Source organism: Bufo bufo, chromosome 1 (genome assembly GCF_905171765.1).
Source record: "Bufo bufo chromosome 1, aBufBuf1.1, whole genome shotgun sequence".
In the NCBI taxonomy this organism is placed as follows: Eukaryota; Metazoa; Chordata; class Amphibia; order Anura; family Bufonidae; genus Bufo; species Bufo bufo.
In genome coordinates, this window is record NC_053389.1 from 721696687 (window position 1) to 721715684 (window position 18998).

General features: G+C 45.2%; 2 protein-coding genes across 3 annotated transcripts in view; one reads left to right on the forward strand and one right to left on the reverse strand.

The window, feature by feature from the left end:
* Positions 1 to 10313, reverse strand: part of CIAO2A (cytosolic iron-sulfur assembly component 2A) — a 31221-nt gene extending 20908 nt beyond the window's left edge. Inside the window, exons 1-2 of the mRNA XM_040414360.1 lie at positions 10165 to 10313; positions 7074 to 7238 (exon numbers count right to left, since the gene is read on the reverse strand). Coding sequence (XP_040270294.1) covers positions 7074 to 7238; positions 10165 to 10255 — 256 coding nt within the window. The 5' untranslated portion in view covers positions 10256 to 10313. The remainder of the gene's footprint in view (positions 1 to 7073; positions 7239 to 10164) is intronic.
* A 16-nt stretch (positions 10314 to 10329) lies between these two features.
* The window catches only part of SPG11 (SPG11 vesicle trafficking associated, spatacsin), a 72011-nt gene continuing 63342 nt past the window's right edge, over positions 10330 to 18998 (forward strand). Inside the window, exon 1 of one of the 2 annotated variants that reach the window (XM_040414358.1) lies at positions 10330 to 10433. The gene's annotated coding sequence lies outside the window, so the exon portion shown is untranslated. Of the gene's footprint in view, positions 10435 to 18998 lie in introns of both variants that reach the window. The other variant, XM_040414359.1, reaches the window with a different exon arrangement.

Here is an 18998-nt window from a genome sequence, read left to right on the forward strand (position 1 = left end):
GCAGCTCCCCTCCAGCACCCGCCTCCTGGATTTGAATTAAACGTTAACTTTCATTGGTGGCGCAGTGCACCCGCCCCTCTCTCCTCATTGGTGGCAGCGGCACAGGGGGAGAGAGAGTGCTTCCTTCTCCCCTGTGCTGCTGAGGAGAACACGGAGCGCACTGCGCTCCATGTTCTCTGATACAAGACTGCGCAATAGAAAATTCGATACCTGAAACAACCCTAATCAGAAAGTCGTCCAGATAAGGAATAAAGAGAATATCTTTCTCTCTGATATGTGCTGCCGTTTCCGAGATCACCTTTGTAAATACTCTCGGTGCCATTGAGAGCCCAAAGGGAACGGCTCCACCGCTACTCGGAGATACTTTTGATAGTCCTGATGAATAGGGACATGAAAGTAGGCATATTTTAAGTCCAGTACTGCCATTAAACAGTTGGGATAGAGCAGGTTTATTGCTGATTTTACGATCTCCATCCTGAATCTTTTTAAGAGTAAGAATCCATTTTACTTTTTTAAATTTATAATTGTTCTGAAGGTACAGTCAGTTTTATTTTCACCAGAAAGAGGGGAGAATAAAGGCCTTCTCCCTCCTGTACCCCTGGAACTGGAATCAAGACCTCTTTTTTTTTTAACAATTCCAACACTATAGAACAGTTTCTTTCTCCAACAATCTTTGTGACTACAAACCTTGCAGGAGGAGGCCTATGGTATCCAAAATCTATGAACTGTTTGAAATGTCTTGCCACGCCGGAAGAAAACTGGTTAACCTTCCTCCTACAGGAATCCTGGCATCATTGTTGGTCTCCTGATTTTTTCTTATCACCAAAGGACTGGCCAAAGAAAAACCCTCTCCTTTGTGACCTAAATTTGGAATCCTTGTCTTTTTTGTCTCCCTCTCTATTACCTCGAAAGGAACGGTGAAATCTTCCCCTAGTAGGGTAACTCTGAATTGGGAATTTCCTTTTCTTATTAGCAGCCTTTTCTAAAAGCTCATCTAAAGCGGGACCAAAGAGATATTCCCCTTCACAAGGGACAGCGTGCAACCTTTTATTGGAAAGAAGGTCTCCATTCCAACCTTTCAGCCACAAAGCCCTAGGGGCAGAGTTAGCGGGAGCTGAAGACCTAGCAGCAAGCCTCATAGAATCTAAAGAAGCATCCGCTAAGAAGTCAGTCGCTTTCCTTATAGTGGGCAGCCCTGTCAGAATTTCTTCCCTAGGACATCTAATCTTTATCTGGTCTTCTACTTCAGAAAGCCAGACAATTAAGGAGCGGGCTGTACAAGTGGATGCTATAGAGCTGGCATCCTCAAACTGCGGCCCTCCATCTGTTGTAAAACTACAACTCCCACAATGCCCTGCTGTAGGCTGATACCTGTAGGCTGTTCGGGCATGCTGGGAGTTGTAGTTTTGCAACAACTGGAGGGCCACAGTTTGAGGATGCCTGCTATAGAGGGTCTAAAGGAGGATGTAGAAGCCTCCAAGGCACCCTTTAAAAACCCATCTGCTTTTTTGCCTAAGGGGTCCTTAAGGGAGCCCATATCTTTAAAGGGGTTTAAAGGGGAGACATGACCTCTTAGTTACTTTAGAAACAGCTACATCTATTTTAGGAGCTTTGTTCCAAGGGGCACAATCTGTTTCAGAAAAGGGGTATTTTCTTTTTATATTTTTTGAAATATACACGCTCTTACTGGGATTATTCCACTCTCCCTTAATTAAAGACGCTATATACTTATGGACCGGAAAACATCTCTGATGCCTAATTTCAAACATCATATCCTGCACAGATTTCGGCTCTTTTGAATCTTCAATTCCCATGGTCGATTTTATTGCTTTTAATAATCGGTCAATATCTTTTACTGGAAAAAAGGGCTTTCCAATCTCTTTTTCCTCTTCCCCAGAAGAAAAAGATGATACATCAGAACCCGGATCTTCCACTGAACAAACCTGCTCCTGTTCTGAATCAGAGGAATCCACCAACTCCATCTGCTGACTTCTCTTGGATCTCTGCTCCTTCGGACCTACAGATTTTTTCAAAGAGGAGCTGACCTCAGACCTGACTAACATCTGAAGGTTCTTATAAAAGGATGGCGATTCCTCCGTCACTGTCTTGTTGATGCAAATCTTACATAACTTCTTCATATATTCAGAAGATAAAGGGCATCTACATAGGGCACACTCCTTATTCTTCTTTTTAGATAAGACTTTCTTAGGTTTACCCTTTAATATAGACTATTTAGTGAGAAAAAATATGGCCAGAGGCCAAATCCGGGATGTAGACAGGAAACCCGCCAAAAGATATCTCATATGTTCATTCCCATATGAACTGCTGGCAGCTACATTCGGGTTGTGCGCCTTTTAAGAGCCTTCCCTGACGTCATCACTGAGCGTGCCGCACACATCTGGCACTTGCGTTCCAGGACTCACTCAGGGACGTCTTCCGCTTCCTGTTAAGCCACTCAGGTTTCTGGAAGCTACTGCTCCTCTCCTGGGCCTTGTAACTGAATGCCTAAAGGTGCGCAGCAACGCCACCAAGCATGTATGCCCCATAGTGCTTCCAAGCCCTCCACACCAGCTATTGTGCCTCAGCGCACATAACATGCCGCCATCTCCAGAGCAGGACTGCAGATAATTGGGGCACCCAAGGGAGAAGCCACAGAAAACTTCAGGCTTCCCTCCAGAGACAGGAAACCATACTGAGGTGGAAGTAGAACCTCCGCCTTTTTGTACTTCAGGTTTTCTGTCTGTGGGGGCGGAGCCTCTCTCTCACGGTGCTGTCGTGGGTGAAGGGAAAATTTTACTTTTTGGCCATAATGAGCATCGTTACGTTTGGAGGAAAAAGGGAGAAGCTTGAATGCCTAAGAACACCATCCCAACTGTGAAACTTGGGGGTGGCAGCATCATGTTGTGGGGTTGTTTTGCTGCAGGAGGGACTGGTGCCCTTCACAAAATAGATGGCATCATGAGGAAAGAAGATTATGTGGAAATACTGAAGCAACATCTCAAGACATCGGTCAGGAAGTTAAAGCTTGGGCGGAATGGGTCTTCCAAATAGACAATGACCCGAGGCATACTGCCAAACTGGTTACAAAGCGGCTTAACCTCTTAAGGACACATGACTACCGGTACGTCATGATGTCCTGGTACTTAAGGACACATGACGTACCGGTACATCATGTGTTGTTCCGATCACTGCCGCCCGGCCTGCAGTGATCGGAACCCGGTGCCTGCTCAATCATTGAGCAGGCACCTAGGCTAAATGCGCGGGGGGGTCCCGTGACCCCCCCATGTCGGCGATCGCGGCAAACCGCAGGTCAATTCAGACCTGCAGTTTGCTGCGATTTCTGCAGTTTCTGGTCCCCGCGGTCCCTGACCGCGGGGATCAGAAACTTTATATTCCTAAAATAACGTTTTATTAAACCCCCCTGCACCCCCGAATGATTTTATGGTGGCGGGAGGTGCAGGGGGAGGGTTGCGGGCAGTGTGGGCGGTGCGGGCGGTGCTGCAGGCGGGATCGCGATCCCCCGCCCGCCTCCCCTTGTATAATCGTTGGTTTCTAGTGGGTATACCAGGGTGCCAGCACATTGCTGGCACCCTGGTATAAACGGCTGACATCTGCGATGCGATGTCAGCCGTTTAACCCTTTCCATACAGCGGTCCGTACGGACCGCCGTATGGAAAAGGTTAACAGCGCAGGGAGCTCCCTCCCTCTCCCATCGGGGGGCTGCTGTGCCTTTGCAGCCTCCCGATGGGGAGGGAGAGAGCCCCCAGACAGCCCCCCGACAGATCCCCTCCTTACCCTTCCCCGTCTGCGCAGTTCTGGCCAGTACTGAGCAGACGGGGAAGGTTCCCATGGCAACAGGACGCCTCTCAGGCGTCCTGCTGTCCATGGTGCTGAACAGATCTGTGCTAAAAGGCATAGATCTGTTCAGACAAGTGTAAAATACAGTGCAGTACAATATATATTGTACTGTACTGTATTATACAGACATCAGACCCACTGGATCTTCAAGAACCAAGTGGGTCTGGGTCAAAAAAAAAAGTGAATAAAAGTGAAAAAAAAAGTAAAAATCAAAAAAAACACATTTATCACTGATTAAAAATGAAAAAAATAAAATTCCCTACACATGTTTGGTATCGCTGCGTCCGTAACGACCTGATCTATAAAACGGTCATGTTACTTTACCCGAACGGTGAACGCCATAAAAATAAAAAATAAAAAACTATGATGAAATTGAAATTTTGCCCACCTTACTTCCCAAAAAAGGTAATAAAAGTGATCAAAAAAGTCGCATGTACGCCAAAATTGTAACAATTAAACCGTCATCTCATCCCGCAAAAATCATACCCTACCCAAGATAATCGCCCAAAAACTGAAAAAACTATGGCTCTTAGACTATGGAAACACTAAAACATGATTTTTTTTTGTTTCAAAAATGAAATCATTGTGTAAAACTTACATAAATAAAAAAAAAGTATACATATTAGGTATCGCCGCGTCCGTATCGACCGGCTCTATAAAAATATCACATGATCTAACCCCTCAGATGACCACCGTAAAAAAATAAAAACGGTGTAAAAAAAGCAATTTTTTGTCATCTTACGTCACAAAAAGTGTAATAGCAAGCAATCAAAAAGTCATATGCACCCCAAAATAGATGCCAATCAAACCGTCATCTCATCCCGCAAAAAATGAGACCCTACTTAAGATAATCGCCCAAAAACTGAAAAAAACTATGGCTCTTAGACTATGGAGACACTAAAACATTTTTTTGTTTTAAAAATGAAATCATTGTGTAAAACTTACATAAATAAAAAAAATTGTATACATATTAGGTATCGCCGCGTCCGTGACAACCTGCTCTATAAAATTACCACATGATCTAACCTGTCAGATGAATGTTGTAAATAACAAAAAATAAAAACGTGCCAAAAAATCAATTTCTTGTTACCATGCCGCACAAAAAGTGTAATATAGAGCAACCAAAAATCATATGTACCCTAAACTAGTACCAACAAAACTGCCAACCTATCCCGTAGTTTCTAAAATGGGGTCACTTTTTTGGAGTTTCTACTCTAGGGGTGCATCAGGGGGGCTTCAAATGGGACATGGTGTAAAAAAAAAAAACTGTCCAGCAAAACCTGCCTTCCAAAAACTGTATGGCATTCCTTTCCTTCTGCGCCCTGCCGTGTGACCGTACAGCTGTTTACGACCACATATGGGGTGTTTCTGTAAACTACAGAATCAGAGCCATAAATGTTGAGTTTTGTTTGGCTGTTAACCCTTGCTTTGTAACTGGAAAAAAAATATTAAAATGGAAAATCTGCCAAAAAAGTGAAATTTTGAAATTGTATCTCTATTTTCCATTAAATCTTGTGCAACACCTAAAGGGTTAACAAAGTTTGTAAAATCAGTTTTGAATACCTTGAGGGGTGTAGTTTCTTAGATGGGGTCACTTTTAGGGAGTTTCTCCTCTAGGGGTGCATCAGGGGGGCTTCAAATGGGACATGGTATAAATAAACCAGTCCCTAAAAATCAGCCTTCCAAAAACCAAACGGCGCGCCTTTCACTCTACGCCCCGCTGTGTGGCCGTACAGTAGTTTACGGCCACATATTGGGTGTTTCTGTAAACGGCAGAGTCAGGGCAATAAAGATACAGTCTTGTTTGGCTGTTAACCCTTGGTTTGTTAGTGGAAAAAATGGGTTAAAATGAAAAATTAGACAAAAAAATGAAATTCTCAAATTTTCTCCCCATTTGCCAATAACTCTTGTGCAACACCTAAAGGGTTAACAACGTATGCAAAATCAGTTTTGAATACCTTGAGGGGTGTAGTTTCTTAGATGGGGTCATTTTTGGGTGGTTTCTATTATGTAAGCCTCGCAAAGTGACTTGAGACCTGAACTGGTCCCTAAAAATTGAGTTTTTGTAAATTTATGAAAAATTTCAAGATTTGCTTCTAAACTTCTAAGCCTTATAACATCCCCAAAAAATAAAATATCATTCCCAAAACAATTCAAACATGAAGTGGACATATGGGGAATGTAAAGTCATCACAATTTTTGGGGGTATTACTATGTATTACAGAAGTAGAGAAACTGAAACTTTGAAATTTGCAAATTTTTCCAAATTTTTGTTAAATTAGGTATTTTTTGGTGCAAAAAAAATAATTTTTTTGACTTCATTTTACCAGTGTCATGAAGTACAATATGTGACGAAAAAACAATCTCAGAACGGCCTGGATAAGTCAAAGCGTTTTAAAGTTATCAGCACTTAAAGGGACTCTGGTCAGATTTGCAAAAAATGGCCTGGTCCTAAGGTGTAAAAAGGCTGTGTCCTTAAGGGGTTAAGGATAACAAAGTCAATGTTTTGGAGTGGCCATCACAAAGCCCTGATCCCAATCCTATTGAAAATCTATGGCCAAAGCTGAAAAGGCAGGTGTGAGCAAGGCGACCAACAAACATGGTTCAGTTACAACGGTTTTATCAGGAGGAATGGGCCCAAATTCCGACCAACTATTGTGAGAAGCTTGTGGAAGGATATCCAAAACGTTTGACCCAAGTCATACAGTTTAAGGGCAATAGTACCAAATATTAATAAAATGTATGTAAACTTTTGACTTTGCAGAAAGTAATAAAAATGCCTTAAAACATTCTCTCTCTTATTATTCTGGCATTTGGCAAATAATAATAATTATGGTAATCCTAATTGACCAAAAACAGGAAAGGTTTATTCTGATTACGTCAGATATTGAGAAAAACATGCACATGTGTCTTGTTATATAGTGTATGTAAACTTTTGGTTTTAACTGTATGTAGGGGTCTCACCATTTGTGTACAGGGGGCATGTATGTACGGGGCCCAACTGCCTCCCTACTAACAGATTGCTATGAGTTTCATAGCTCACAATTACTGTGGATTTTAGACATGACGGCCTGTGTTTTTCCTATGTGGAGATATTTGAGAGTACAGGGCCTATGTACTGCTCTTGCACAGGTGCCCACTGCTGTCTGTGTCCACCCCTAGACATATCACAGATATGACAGGATCGGCAGAATCCACATTGGGTTTTTTCTTACCGATAAGCGTGGCCAGGGAGCAGTGGGGGACGGTGGGTGTGAACCTGATGATCACCAGGAAGCATTCCTCATCCAGATCCTCTACGGTCACACAGCTCTCGGACACAACCTCCAGGTCTTCTAATGTGCTCGGCTTCTCCGGATCCCGAATACTCCGGATTATATCTGAGGGAATAATAAGAACACCGTTTTTATAACAAGACACCGTAACAACCACCTACTACATGTACGGATGGATCATGCACATGTACGGCCCAGCAGGCAGCTATAGATCGCGACATCTGGGCCTGGAGGCCATGAAGCAGATACCTATAGCATTTCATTAGGCTCCATTCAGACATCCGTATGAATGGTCCGGATCCGTTCCGCAATTATGCAGAACCATTCATTTTCAACGGGGCTGGAAAAGATGTGTGCTGTCCGCATCCGCACTTCCGTTCCGCGGCTCCGCAAAAAAATAGAATAGGCAATAGCGGACAAGAATAGGCATTTTCTATTATAGTGCCGGCCATGTGCACATGGCTGGTGTCAGTGTTTTGCGGATCCTCAGGACAGGTCATCAATATAAGATCCTCAATATGAAATCAGCAGGGGTGAAGTTCTGGAGAGCGTCGCGGCCTCCTCGCAGCTTACCAAGTACAGCGCCATCCATTGTATAGTGGCTGTGTTTGGAATGGTCGCTCAGCCCCATTCACTTGAATGGTACTGCACTGTGACTAGGCCATGTGACCAATCGATGTGTCGTTACTGGCTTAGGAAAAGGCCTTAGCACTCATGGAGCAGGCTCTTAGAACAGCTGATCGGCGGGGGTAGCGGGAGTTGGACCCCCACCAATCAGATATTGATGACCTATCCTGAGGAGAGGACATCAATATCAAGATCCCGGAGAACTCCTTTAAACAGTACCTGTCTCCTTTCCTATTTTAGTAAATATGTATTCCCCGTGAAATAACAATTCTTATAATTCTGCATTCTTACGTTCCTCTGTTATTCCTCCTGGCCATGTATAAATAAGATTAGAACTGGGTGTTACCATTCCCCTTGTCAACTGGTTGTCTTTTATACAGTTGGACACAGTGCTGATAGTATCCGACTGTACAGAGGGCCAAGCTATTGACTAGGGGAATGATAACCTACAGCTGACAATGTATTCATATATTTCCGGGGGGAATAAAAGAGGAGTGGAAGAATCAAGAGTTGTAAGATACTCCATTGTTATTATTTCTTGGGGATTGTGTTCCTAAACCTGACAAGTCGGTGACAGCTCCTTCTAGGTATTAGGCCCCCTGCACACGAACGTGTGCACCCCGTGGTCGTGCTGGCCGTGGGGCAGCCGCAGCGGATCGCGGACCCATTCACTTGAATAGGTCCGCGATCCAGCCGTTCCGCAAAAAGATAGGACATGTTCTATCTTTTTGCGGAACGGAAGTACGGGACGAAACCCCACAGAAGCACTCCGTTCCGTACCATTCCGCATCTCCGGACCCATTCAAGTGAATGGGTCCGCATCCTTGATGCGGAATGCCCACGGAACGGCACCCGTGTATTGTGAGTCCGCAATACGGCAACAGAGTGCACACGTTTGTGTGCAGGGGGCCTTAGATGTGATTTAAGGTTCAGCTTGTGTCTGGGTCAGATCCAGTCTCATAACCATACTTAGGCTACTTTCACACTAGCGGCACGGACCTCCGGCAGGCTGTTCTGTCGGGTGAACAGCCTGTTGGATCCGTCCTGCCGCTAGTGACCGTGTGCCCCCGGACTGCCGCTCCGTCCCCATTGACTATAATGGGGGCGGGGCGGAGTTCCAGCAGAGGCACTGCAGCGCACAGCGAGAGGCTTCCGGAATAAATGTCAGACATGTAGTCGTTTTATTCCGGCAGCCTCTCGCCGTGCCTTGCCGGAACCCCGCCCCAATTATAGTCAATGGGGCCGGAGCGGCAGTCCAGGGGCACACGGTCACTAGCGGCAGGACGGATCCAACAGGCTGTTCACCCGACAGAACAGCCTGCCGGAGGTCCGTGCCGCTAGTGTGAAAGTAGCCTTACCAGCAGTGCTGCCCGGATCCAGTAGGTTTTCTGTGCCTGCTACTCCTTGTATTAACTGGCAGGGGGCATGTACTGGGCAGATCACAGCATCGGTTCCAGTATTTACTGAGAACACCCTTCACACTTTTAGAACTTCTGACCCTAAGGCTCCATTCACACGTCCGCATCCGTTCCGCAATTTTGCGGAACGGGTGTGGACCCATTCATTTTCTATGGGGACGGAATGGATGCGGACAGCACACAGTGTGCTGTCAGTATCCGCATTTGCGGAGCGCGGCCCCGATCTTCAGGTCCGCAGCTCCGCAAAAGATAGAACATGTCCTATTCTTGTCTGCAGCTTGCGGACAAGAATAGGCATTTCTATAGGGGTGCCGGGCGGATGTGTTGCGGATCCGCAATTTGCAGGTTCGCAACACACCACGGACGTGTGAATGGAGAATAACATTCACACGACCGTATCCGTTTTGCATTTAGCGGATCAGCACATCCCGCACTTTGTTAGAACTGTCTATTCTTGTCTGCAGAACGGACAAGTTTAGGACATCTTTTGCGGCCCCTTTGAAAAATGTGGAATCGAATGCGTAGTACCGAAAATACAGTCGTGTGAATGGACCCTTAGGTCAAGGAGGATTCTGATGAAAGGTTTCGGCGCCGATTTGGTCCTGGATCTGCACAGATACCCCCTGTCATTGTCTTCAGTGGGAGGCTGCACGGGGGTTCGTTTAAGACCGCGCCAAGAATATCCAGGTTCATTCTTAGTGCGGTTACCGCGCAGACCCCTCGAAGGAGTCTGCTCATTCACCAAAGCAAATCCTCAGTGTGAACATACCCTAACAGCCACACATCAACCCATATGCTCTGTCATCTGCATGACTCTTGTTACAGTGAAACTACAACTCCCAGCATGCCCTGCAGGTAGATTGGGAGTGGTAGTTTCCCCACATCTACAGGGTATAGCAGAAGTGGACATGAGCCCCCCCACACAGGCAGGTTCCTATAGCACAGGTCACATGACCCCCCTCGTACACACACAGCACAGCGGTTACCATACACTTCCAGGGCGCGCTCCTCCATGACCCGGGTACGTCCCTTGGATCCCCCGCGGAGAGCTGACAGCAACCCGGACAGCAACTCCATACCAACTCCGCCCGCCCGGTGACGTCACGTGCCCTGTTACCCAACCACTAGCGGCTGGTGACGTCACCGTTCCGCCTGACCTGTTCCGTCACGTGATCTGCAGGCAAGATGGCGGTGCCCGGGGCATATCAGGAACCACTGTAAATAAGAAGAAAGTGGAGAATGTTGAGTGACAGAAGGTAAGTGACCCGAGCGCCTGGCCTGTCACGGAGGAGTGATGGAAGTCTGATATAGTAGGTTATTCCTGTAATCTCAGTGTGACAGGGCACTCTGAGACTTGTAGTTCCAGATCAGGGAAGAATTTACCCTCCTGCTATCCATAGTCAGCAGGGAAAACCGCGACCAATCAGATTTCAGTTCTCATATTTCGGAGACCCTTCAGAAAATGAAAACAGCAACTTGATTGGTTTTTTTGCACAGTTTTTCCTTCTGTTACATTTGGTCATTCTCCTCCCAAAGATTTGAAGGGGGGTTTCAGTTTCATCCTATTCGAATGTTAGACAGTTTTTTGGTACACCTTGGGGGAGATTTATCAAAACTGGTGCACAGAAAAACTGGCTTATTTGCTCATAGCAACTAAAGACTCAATAGAAACAGTGATTGTATGATAGGCTGCGATGGTGAATTATTACAGTGTATGGCAGGAATCCAAAACCTTCAGCACTCCAGCTGTTTGTGAAACTACAACTCCCAGCATGCTCTTTTCTCTTCTATGGGATTTCTGAGAACCAGCTGAGCGAGTGAACATGCTGGGAGTTGTAGTTTCACAACAGTTGGAGTGCCGAAGGTTGCTGAATCCTGGTCTGTGGTATACCCGATGTAATGCTGGCATTATTAAATGGGTTGTGCAGGCAGTATATATTGGTGGCCTATCATCAGGTCATCAAAAGTGAGTATTATAAATAAGTATTCCATGGGGGATTGAGGGCAGAATTATGGGGAAAACTGGATATTTTATTTTAGCACAAGGCCGCAACATAACCAAATGTGAAAAAGTAAAAGGGTCTGAAGACTTTCCAAATGCATTGTGTGTGTGTGTGTGTGTGTGTGTATATGTGTGTATATATATATATATATATATATATATATATATATATATATACATATGAGAGAGATACAGTGCCTTGCAAAAGTATTCACCCCCTTGACTTTTTTCGTATTTTCAGATTAACAAAACATTGAACTTAAGGCTGTAATGTAACAAAATACGAAAAAAGTCAAGGGGGTGAATACTTTTGCAAGGTACTGTAGGTATGTGTGTATATATATATATATATGTGACACAGTGAGGGGAATGGTCTGGGAAAACAGGTGAGGAGGGGGGGATGGTGTTGAAATTGGCATTTGGCACTAGTATATTATAAATTTACTACCAACTAAGGGCTTTATTAATTTATAATTTACCGTACATTTATAATATACTAGTGCCAAATGCAAATTTCCACCACCTCAGTGGCTACCAACTAATATAATATATATTATAATATATAAAGTATCGGTATAAATTATCGGCTATCGGCCTGAAATTTTACTGATTATCGGTATTGGCTGTAAAAAATCAATATCGGTCGATTATTTTTATATATATATATATATATATATATATATATATATATACAGTACAGACCAAAAGTTTGGACACACCTTCTCATTCAAAGAGTTTTCTTTATTTTCATGACTATGAAGGCATCAAAACTATGAATTAACACATGTGGAATTATATACATAACAAACAAGTGTGAAACAACTGAAAATATGTCATATTCTAGGTTCTTCAAAGTAGCCACCTTTTGCTTTGATTACTGCTTTGCACACTCTTGGCATTCTTTTGATCAGCTTCAAGAGGTAGTCCCCTGAAATGGTTTTCACTTCACAGGTGTGCCCTGTCAGGTTTAATAAGTGGGATTTCTTGCCTTATAAATGGGGTTGGGACCATCAGTTGCATTGAGGAGAAGTCAGGTGGATACACAGCTGATAGTCCTACTGAATAGACTGTTAGAATTTGTATTATGGAAGAATAAAGCAGCTAAGTAAAGAAAAACGAGTGGCCATCATTACTTAAGACTGGACATTTACATAAGAAAGTAAGGGCTATTTGACCATGAAGGAGAGTGATGGGGTGCTGCGCCAGATGACCTGGCCTCCACAGCCACCGGACCTGAACCCAATCGAGATGGTTTGGGGTGAGCTGGACCGCAGAGTGAAGGCAAAAGGGCCAACAAGTGCTAAGCATCTCTGGGAACTCCTTCAAGGCTGTTGGAAGACCATTTCAGGGGACTACCTCTTGAAGCTCATCAAGAGAATGCCAAGAGTGTGCAAAGCAGTAATCAAAGCAAAAGGTGGCTACTTTGAAGAACCTAGAATATGACATATTTTCAGTTGTTTCACACTTGTTTGTTATCTATATAATTCCACATGTGTTAATTCATAGTTTTGATGCCTTCATAGTCATGAAAATAAAGAAAACTCTTTGAATGAGAAGGTGTGTCCAAACTTTTGGTCTGTACTGTGTGTGTGTGTGTGTATATATATATATATATATATATATATATATATATATATATGTGTATATGTGTGTGTGTAAAAAATGTGAAGTCCTTCATTCACCCATGCAACATTTCAGTCCACTTTCTGGGACCGTTCTGAACGGTTGAGAACGGTCCCAGAAAGTGAACTGAAACGTTGCATGGGTGAATGAAGGACTTCACATTTTTCACCTATTGGAAGAGCTGCAGTCTTTATCTTTTTTTGTATGCTTTGACAGTTGGTCGCGTCCAAACTGCGGGGACTCCGGCTACGGTTTGTGCTGCCTTGGATTTTTCCATATATAATATATATTAGGGCTGCACGATATATCGCAAAAATAATCGAATCGCGATAATCGGCAAATGCGATAAGGCAATTCGGCCGACCCGAAAATGCCGCGATTATATACAGTCAGGTCCATAAATATTGGGACATTGACACAATTCTAATTTTTTGGGCTCTATACACCACCACAATGGATTTGAAATGAAACGAACAAGATGCGCTTTAACTGCAGACTGTCAGCCTTAATTTGAGTGTATTTACATCCAAATCAGGTGAACGGTGTAGGAATTACAACAGTTTGCATATGTGCCTCCCACCAAAAGTAATGGGACAGAATAATAATCATAAATCAAACTTTCACCTTTTAATACTTGGTTGCAAATCCTTTGCAGTCAATTACAGCCTGAAGTCTGGAACGCATAGACATCACCAGACGCTGGGTTTCATCACTGGTGATGCTCTGCCAGGCCTCTACTGCAACTGTCTTCAGTTCCTGCTTGTTCTTGGGGCATTTTCCCTTCAGTTTTGTCTTCAGCAAGTTAAATGCATGCTCAATCGGATTCAGGTCAGGCGATTGACTTGGCCATTGCAGAACATTCCACTTCTTTCCCTTAAAAAACTCTTTGGTTGCTTTTGCAGTATGCTTTGGGTCATTGTCCATCTGCACTGTGAAGCGCCGTCCAATGAGTTCTGAAGCATTTGGCTGAATATGAGCAGATAATATTGCCAGAAACACTTCAGAATTCATCCTGCTGCTTTTGTCAGCAGTCACATCATCAATAAATACAAGAGAACCAGTTCCATTGGCAGCCAAACATGCTCACACTATGATACTACCACCACCATGCTTCACTGATGAGGTGGTATGCTTAGGATCATGAGCAGTTCCTTTCCTTCTCCATACTCTTCTCTTCCCATCACTCTGGTACAAGTTGATCTTGGTCTCATCTGTCGATAGGATGTTGTTCCAGAACTGTGAAGGCTTTTTTAGATGTCGTTTGGCAAACTCTAATCTGGCCTTCCTGTTTTTGAGGCTCACCAATGGTTTACATCTTGTGGCGAACCCTCTGTATTCACTCTGGTGAAGTCTTCTCTTGATTGTTGACTTTGACACATATACAACTACCTCCTGGAGAGTGTTCTTGATCTGGCCAACTGTTATGAAGGGTGTTTTCTTCACCAGGGAAAGAATTCTTCGGTCATCCACCAGTTTTTTCTGTGGTCTTGTGGATCTTTTGGTGTTGCTGAGCTCACCGGTGCGTTCCTTCTTTTTAAGAATGTTCCAAACAGTTGTTTTGGCCAGGCCTAATGTTTTTGCTATCTCTCTGATGGGTTTTTTTTTTTTTTTTTTTTGTTTTTTCAGCCTAATGATGGCTTGCTTCACTGATAGTGACAGCTCTTTGGATCTCATCTTGAGAGTTGACAGCAACAGATTCCAAATGCAAATAGCACACTTGAAATGAACTCTGGATTTTTTATCTGCTCATTGTAATTGGGATAATGAGGGAATAACAGACACCTGACCATGGAACAGCTGAGAAGCCAACTGTCCCATTACTTTTGGTCCCTTAACAAGTGGGAGGCACATATGGAAAATTTTGTAATTCCTACATCGTTCACCTGATTTGGATGTAAATACCCTCAAATTAAAGCTGACACTCTGCAGTTAAAGCACATCTTGTTCGTTTCATTTCAAATCCATTGTGGTGGTGTATAGAGCCAAAAATGTTAGAATTGTGTCGATGTCCCAATTTTTATGGACCTGACTGTATGAAGGGGCCCCTATTGATAAAGTGTCCTCTCTCCTATTGATAAAATGGCCAGCCTCTGTACTTACTTTCACGATGAATGCACTGCAGCGAGCGAGGCGGCCGGCCGGCGCGTGACTGACGTCACTTAGTCACGCTCCTGCATCCTGAATTAAGTGGGAGGAGCATGACAGTGAGGTCAGTCACGCGCTGGCCGGCTCGCTCTCTGCCGCTCTCTGCAGTGTATTCATAGTGAAAGTATATTCATAGTGATGCTATATGTGTGTCTTATGCTGGCCCCCCTCATGGCCCCATGTGTCATAGCACACATCCCCTATAACAGGGCCATCCACAGATCCACCCCATAACAGCGTCATCCACAGGTCCCCCATAACAGTGTCCTCCGCAGATCCCCCATAACAGTGTCCTCCGCAGATCCCCCATAACAGTGTCCTCCGCAGATCCCCCATAACAGTGTCCTCCGCAGATCCCCCATAAGTGTCCTCCGCAGATCCCCCATAACAGTGTCCTCCGCAGATCCCCCATAACAGTGTCCTCCGCAGATCCCCCATAACAGTGTCCTCCGCAGATCCCCCATAACAGTGTCCTCCGCAGTAGGGATCGACCGATTATCGGTTTGGCCGATATTATCGGCCGATATTGAGGATTTTGAACGTTATCGGTATCGGCATCTATTTTGCCAATATATCGATAACATATTGGGAACACAGATCGCGCTGCTCTCAGCGCGTTCTGTGTTCCCTTCGCAGCACAGGGGAGAAGGAAGCAGTGTCTCCTCCCCCTGTGCTGCTGCTGCTGCTGCCGCCAATAGCAGGAGAGGAGACAAGAGGAGGGGAGGGGCTGTGGCCGCTGCGCCACCAATGAAGATAAGTCTTTCATTCATTCATATACAGGAGGCGGGAGCTGGCTGCAGAATCACATAGCCGGCTCCCGACCTCTATGAGCGATAGCTGCGGTCGGCGGTAGTTAACTCCTCAGGTGCCGTGGATCGCAGCTACCGCTCATAGAGGTCGGGAGCCGGCTATGTGATTCTGCAGCCAGCTCCCGCCTCCTGTATATGAATGATTGAGAGACTTATCTTCATTGGTGGCGCAGTGCGCCCCCCCCCCCCCCAAGCCCCCCAGTATTAATCATTGGTGGCGCAGTGCGCCCCCACCCCAATCCCGGCCAATAGTAAAAACATTGGTGGCGCAGTGCGCCCCCCCCCCCCCACCCAGTATTACTCATTGGTGGCAGTGGCCACAGGATCCCCTCTCCCCTGCTCCTCTGATCGGAGCCCCAGCTGTGTAAGCCTGGGGCTCCGATCGGTTACCATGGCAGCCAGGACACTATTGAAGCCCTGGCTGCTATGTTCAGCTCCATGCTGCTGTGTGCACAAATCACAGAGCAGCAGGGACAGTGTGAGATCCTATTCCCCCTGATAGAGATCTATCAGGGGGAATAGGACAAGGGTTCTAGTCCCTAAGGGGGCTAAAAGTTAGTAAAAAAAAAAAAAAAACACAAAAATATTAAGTATAAATGAAAAAGACTTATAAAAAAAAAATACACATTAACAATAAACAAAAAAATACACATTAACAATAAACATATTAATTTTCAGCAGATTTGTGTAGGAATTTTTTTTTTTTCTCAAAAATGAAAATTCCCAGAATATCGGTATAAATTATCGGCCTGAAAGTTCACAAATTATCGGTATCGGCCCTAAAAAATCAATATCGGTCGATCCCTACTCCGCAGATCCCCCATAACAGTGTCCTCCGCAGATCCCCCATAACAGTGTCCTCTGCAGATCCCCCATAACAGTGTCCTCCGCAGATCCCCCATAACAGTGTCCTCCGCAGATCCCCCATAACAGTGTCCTCCGCAGATCCCCCACATAACAGCGTCCTCCAAAGATCCCCCACATAACAGCGTCCTCCAAAGATCCCCCACATAACAGCGTCTTCCTCAGATCCCCCACATAACAGCGTCCTCCTCAGATCCCCCACATAACAGCGTCCTCCTCAGATCCCCCACATAACAGCGTCCTCCTCAGATCCCCCACATAACAGCGTCCTCCGCAGATCCCCCATAACAGTGTCCTCCGCAGATCCCCCATAACAGTGTCCTCCGCAGATCCCCCATAACAGTGTCCTCCGCAGATCCCCCATAACAGTGTCCTCCGCAGATCCCCCATAACAGTGTCCTCCGCAGATCCCCCACATAACAGCGTCCTCCAAAGATCCCCCACATAACAGCGTCCTCCAAAGATCCCCCACATAACAGCGTCCTCCACAGATCCCCCACATAACAGCGTCCTCCTCAGATCCCCCACATAACAGCGTCCTCCTCAGATCCCCCACATAACAGCGTCCTCCTCAGATCCCCCACATAACAGCGTCCTCCTCAGATCCCCCACATAACAGCGTCCTCCTCAGATCCCCCACATAACAGCGTCTTCCTCAGATCCCCCACATAACAGCGTCCTCCTCAGATCCCCCACATAACAGCGTCCTCCTCAGATCCCCCACATAACAGCGTCCTCCTCAGATCCCCCACATAACAGCGTCCTCCTCAGATCCCCCACATAACAGCGTCCTCCTCAGATCCCCCACATAACAGCGTCCCCCTCAGATCCCCCACATAACAGCGTCCTCCTCAGATCCCCCACATAACAGCGTCCTCCTCAGATCCCCCACATAACAGCGTCCTCCTCAGATCCCCCACATAACAGCGTCCTCCTCAGATCCCCCACATAACAGCGTCCTCCTCAGATCCCCCACATAACAGCGTCCTCCTCAGATCCCCCACATAACAGCGTCCTCCTCAGATCCCCCACATAACAGCGTCCTCCTCAGATCCCCCACATAACAGCGTCCTCCTCAGATCCCCCACATAACAGCGTCCTCCTCAGATCCCCCACATAACAGCGTCCTCCTCAGATCCCCCACATAACAGCGTCCTCCTCAGATCCCCCACATAACAGCGTCCTCCTCAGATCCCCCACATAACAGCGTCCTCCTCAGATCCCCCACATAACAGCGTCCTCCTCAGATCCCCCACATAACAGCGTCCTCCTCAGATCCCCCACATAACAGCGTCCTCCTCAGATCCCCCACATAACAGCGTCCTCCTCAGATCCCCCACATAACAGCGTCCTCCACAGATCCCCCACATAACAGCGCCCTCCACAGATCCCCCACATAACAGCGCCCTCCACAGATCCCCCACATAACAGCGCCATCCACAGATCCCCCACATAACAGCGCCATCCACAGATCCCCCACATAACAGCGCCATCCACAGATCCCCCATAACAGTGCCATACCCAGCCGCGTCAGCGGCTCATATGGGAAAATCCAAGCAAATAGACCTCTAGCACAATTCCCTTAAAATATCGCATCGCATATCGTTATTGCGATTTTTAGGGCCGTAATTGCAATCACACAAAATTCCCATATCGTGCAGCCCTAATATATATATATATATATATATATATATATATATATATATATATATATATATAAAAGCGGTCCACAACCATTTCACCTTACTTGGAGTGCTATATATATATACAGGTGAAACACGAAAAATTTGAATATTGTGCAAAGTTCATTTATTTCAGTAATGCAACTTAAAATGTGAAACTAACATATGAGATAGACTCATTACATGCAAAGGGAGATATGCCAAGCCTTTATTTCTTATAATTTGGATGATTATGGCTTACAGCTTATGAAAACCCCAAAGTCACAATTTTGAGGTACCCTTTGCTCAGGGGCTATGGATTAATTAGCTGACTAGAGTGTGACACTTTGAGCCTAGAATATTGAACCTTTTCACAAAATGCTAATTTTAAGCTGCATTAATGCAATTCCTTTTAATTTGGATTACTGAAATAAATGGACTTTTGCACGATATTCAAATTTTTCGAGTTTCACCTGTATATAAACTGTATTTCTTGTATACAGTGGGATGCGAAAGTTTGGGCAACCTTGTTAATCGTCATGATTTTCCTGTATAAATCGTTGGTTGTTACGATAAAAAATATCAGTTAAATATATCATATAGGAGACACACACAGTGATATTTGAGAAGTGAAATGAAGTTTATTGGATTTACAGAAAGTGTGCTATAATTGTTTAAACAAAATTAGGCAGGTGCATAAATTTGGGCACCACAAA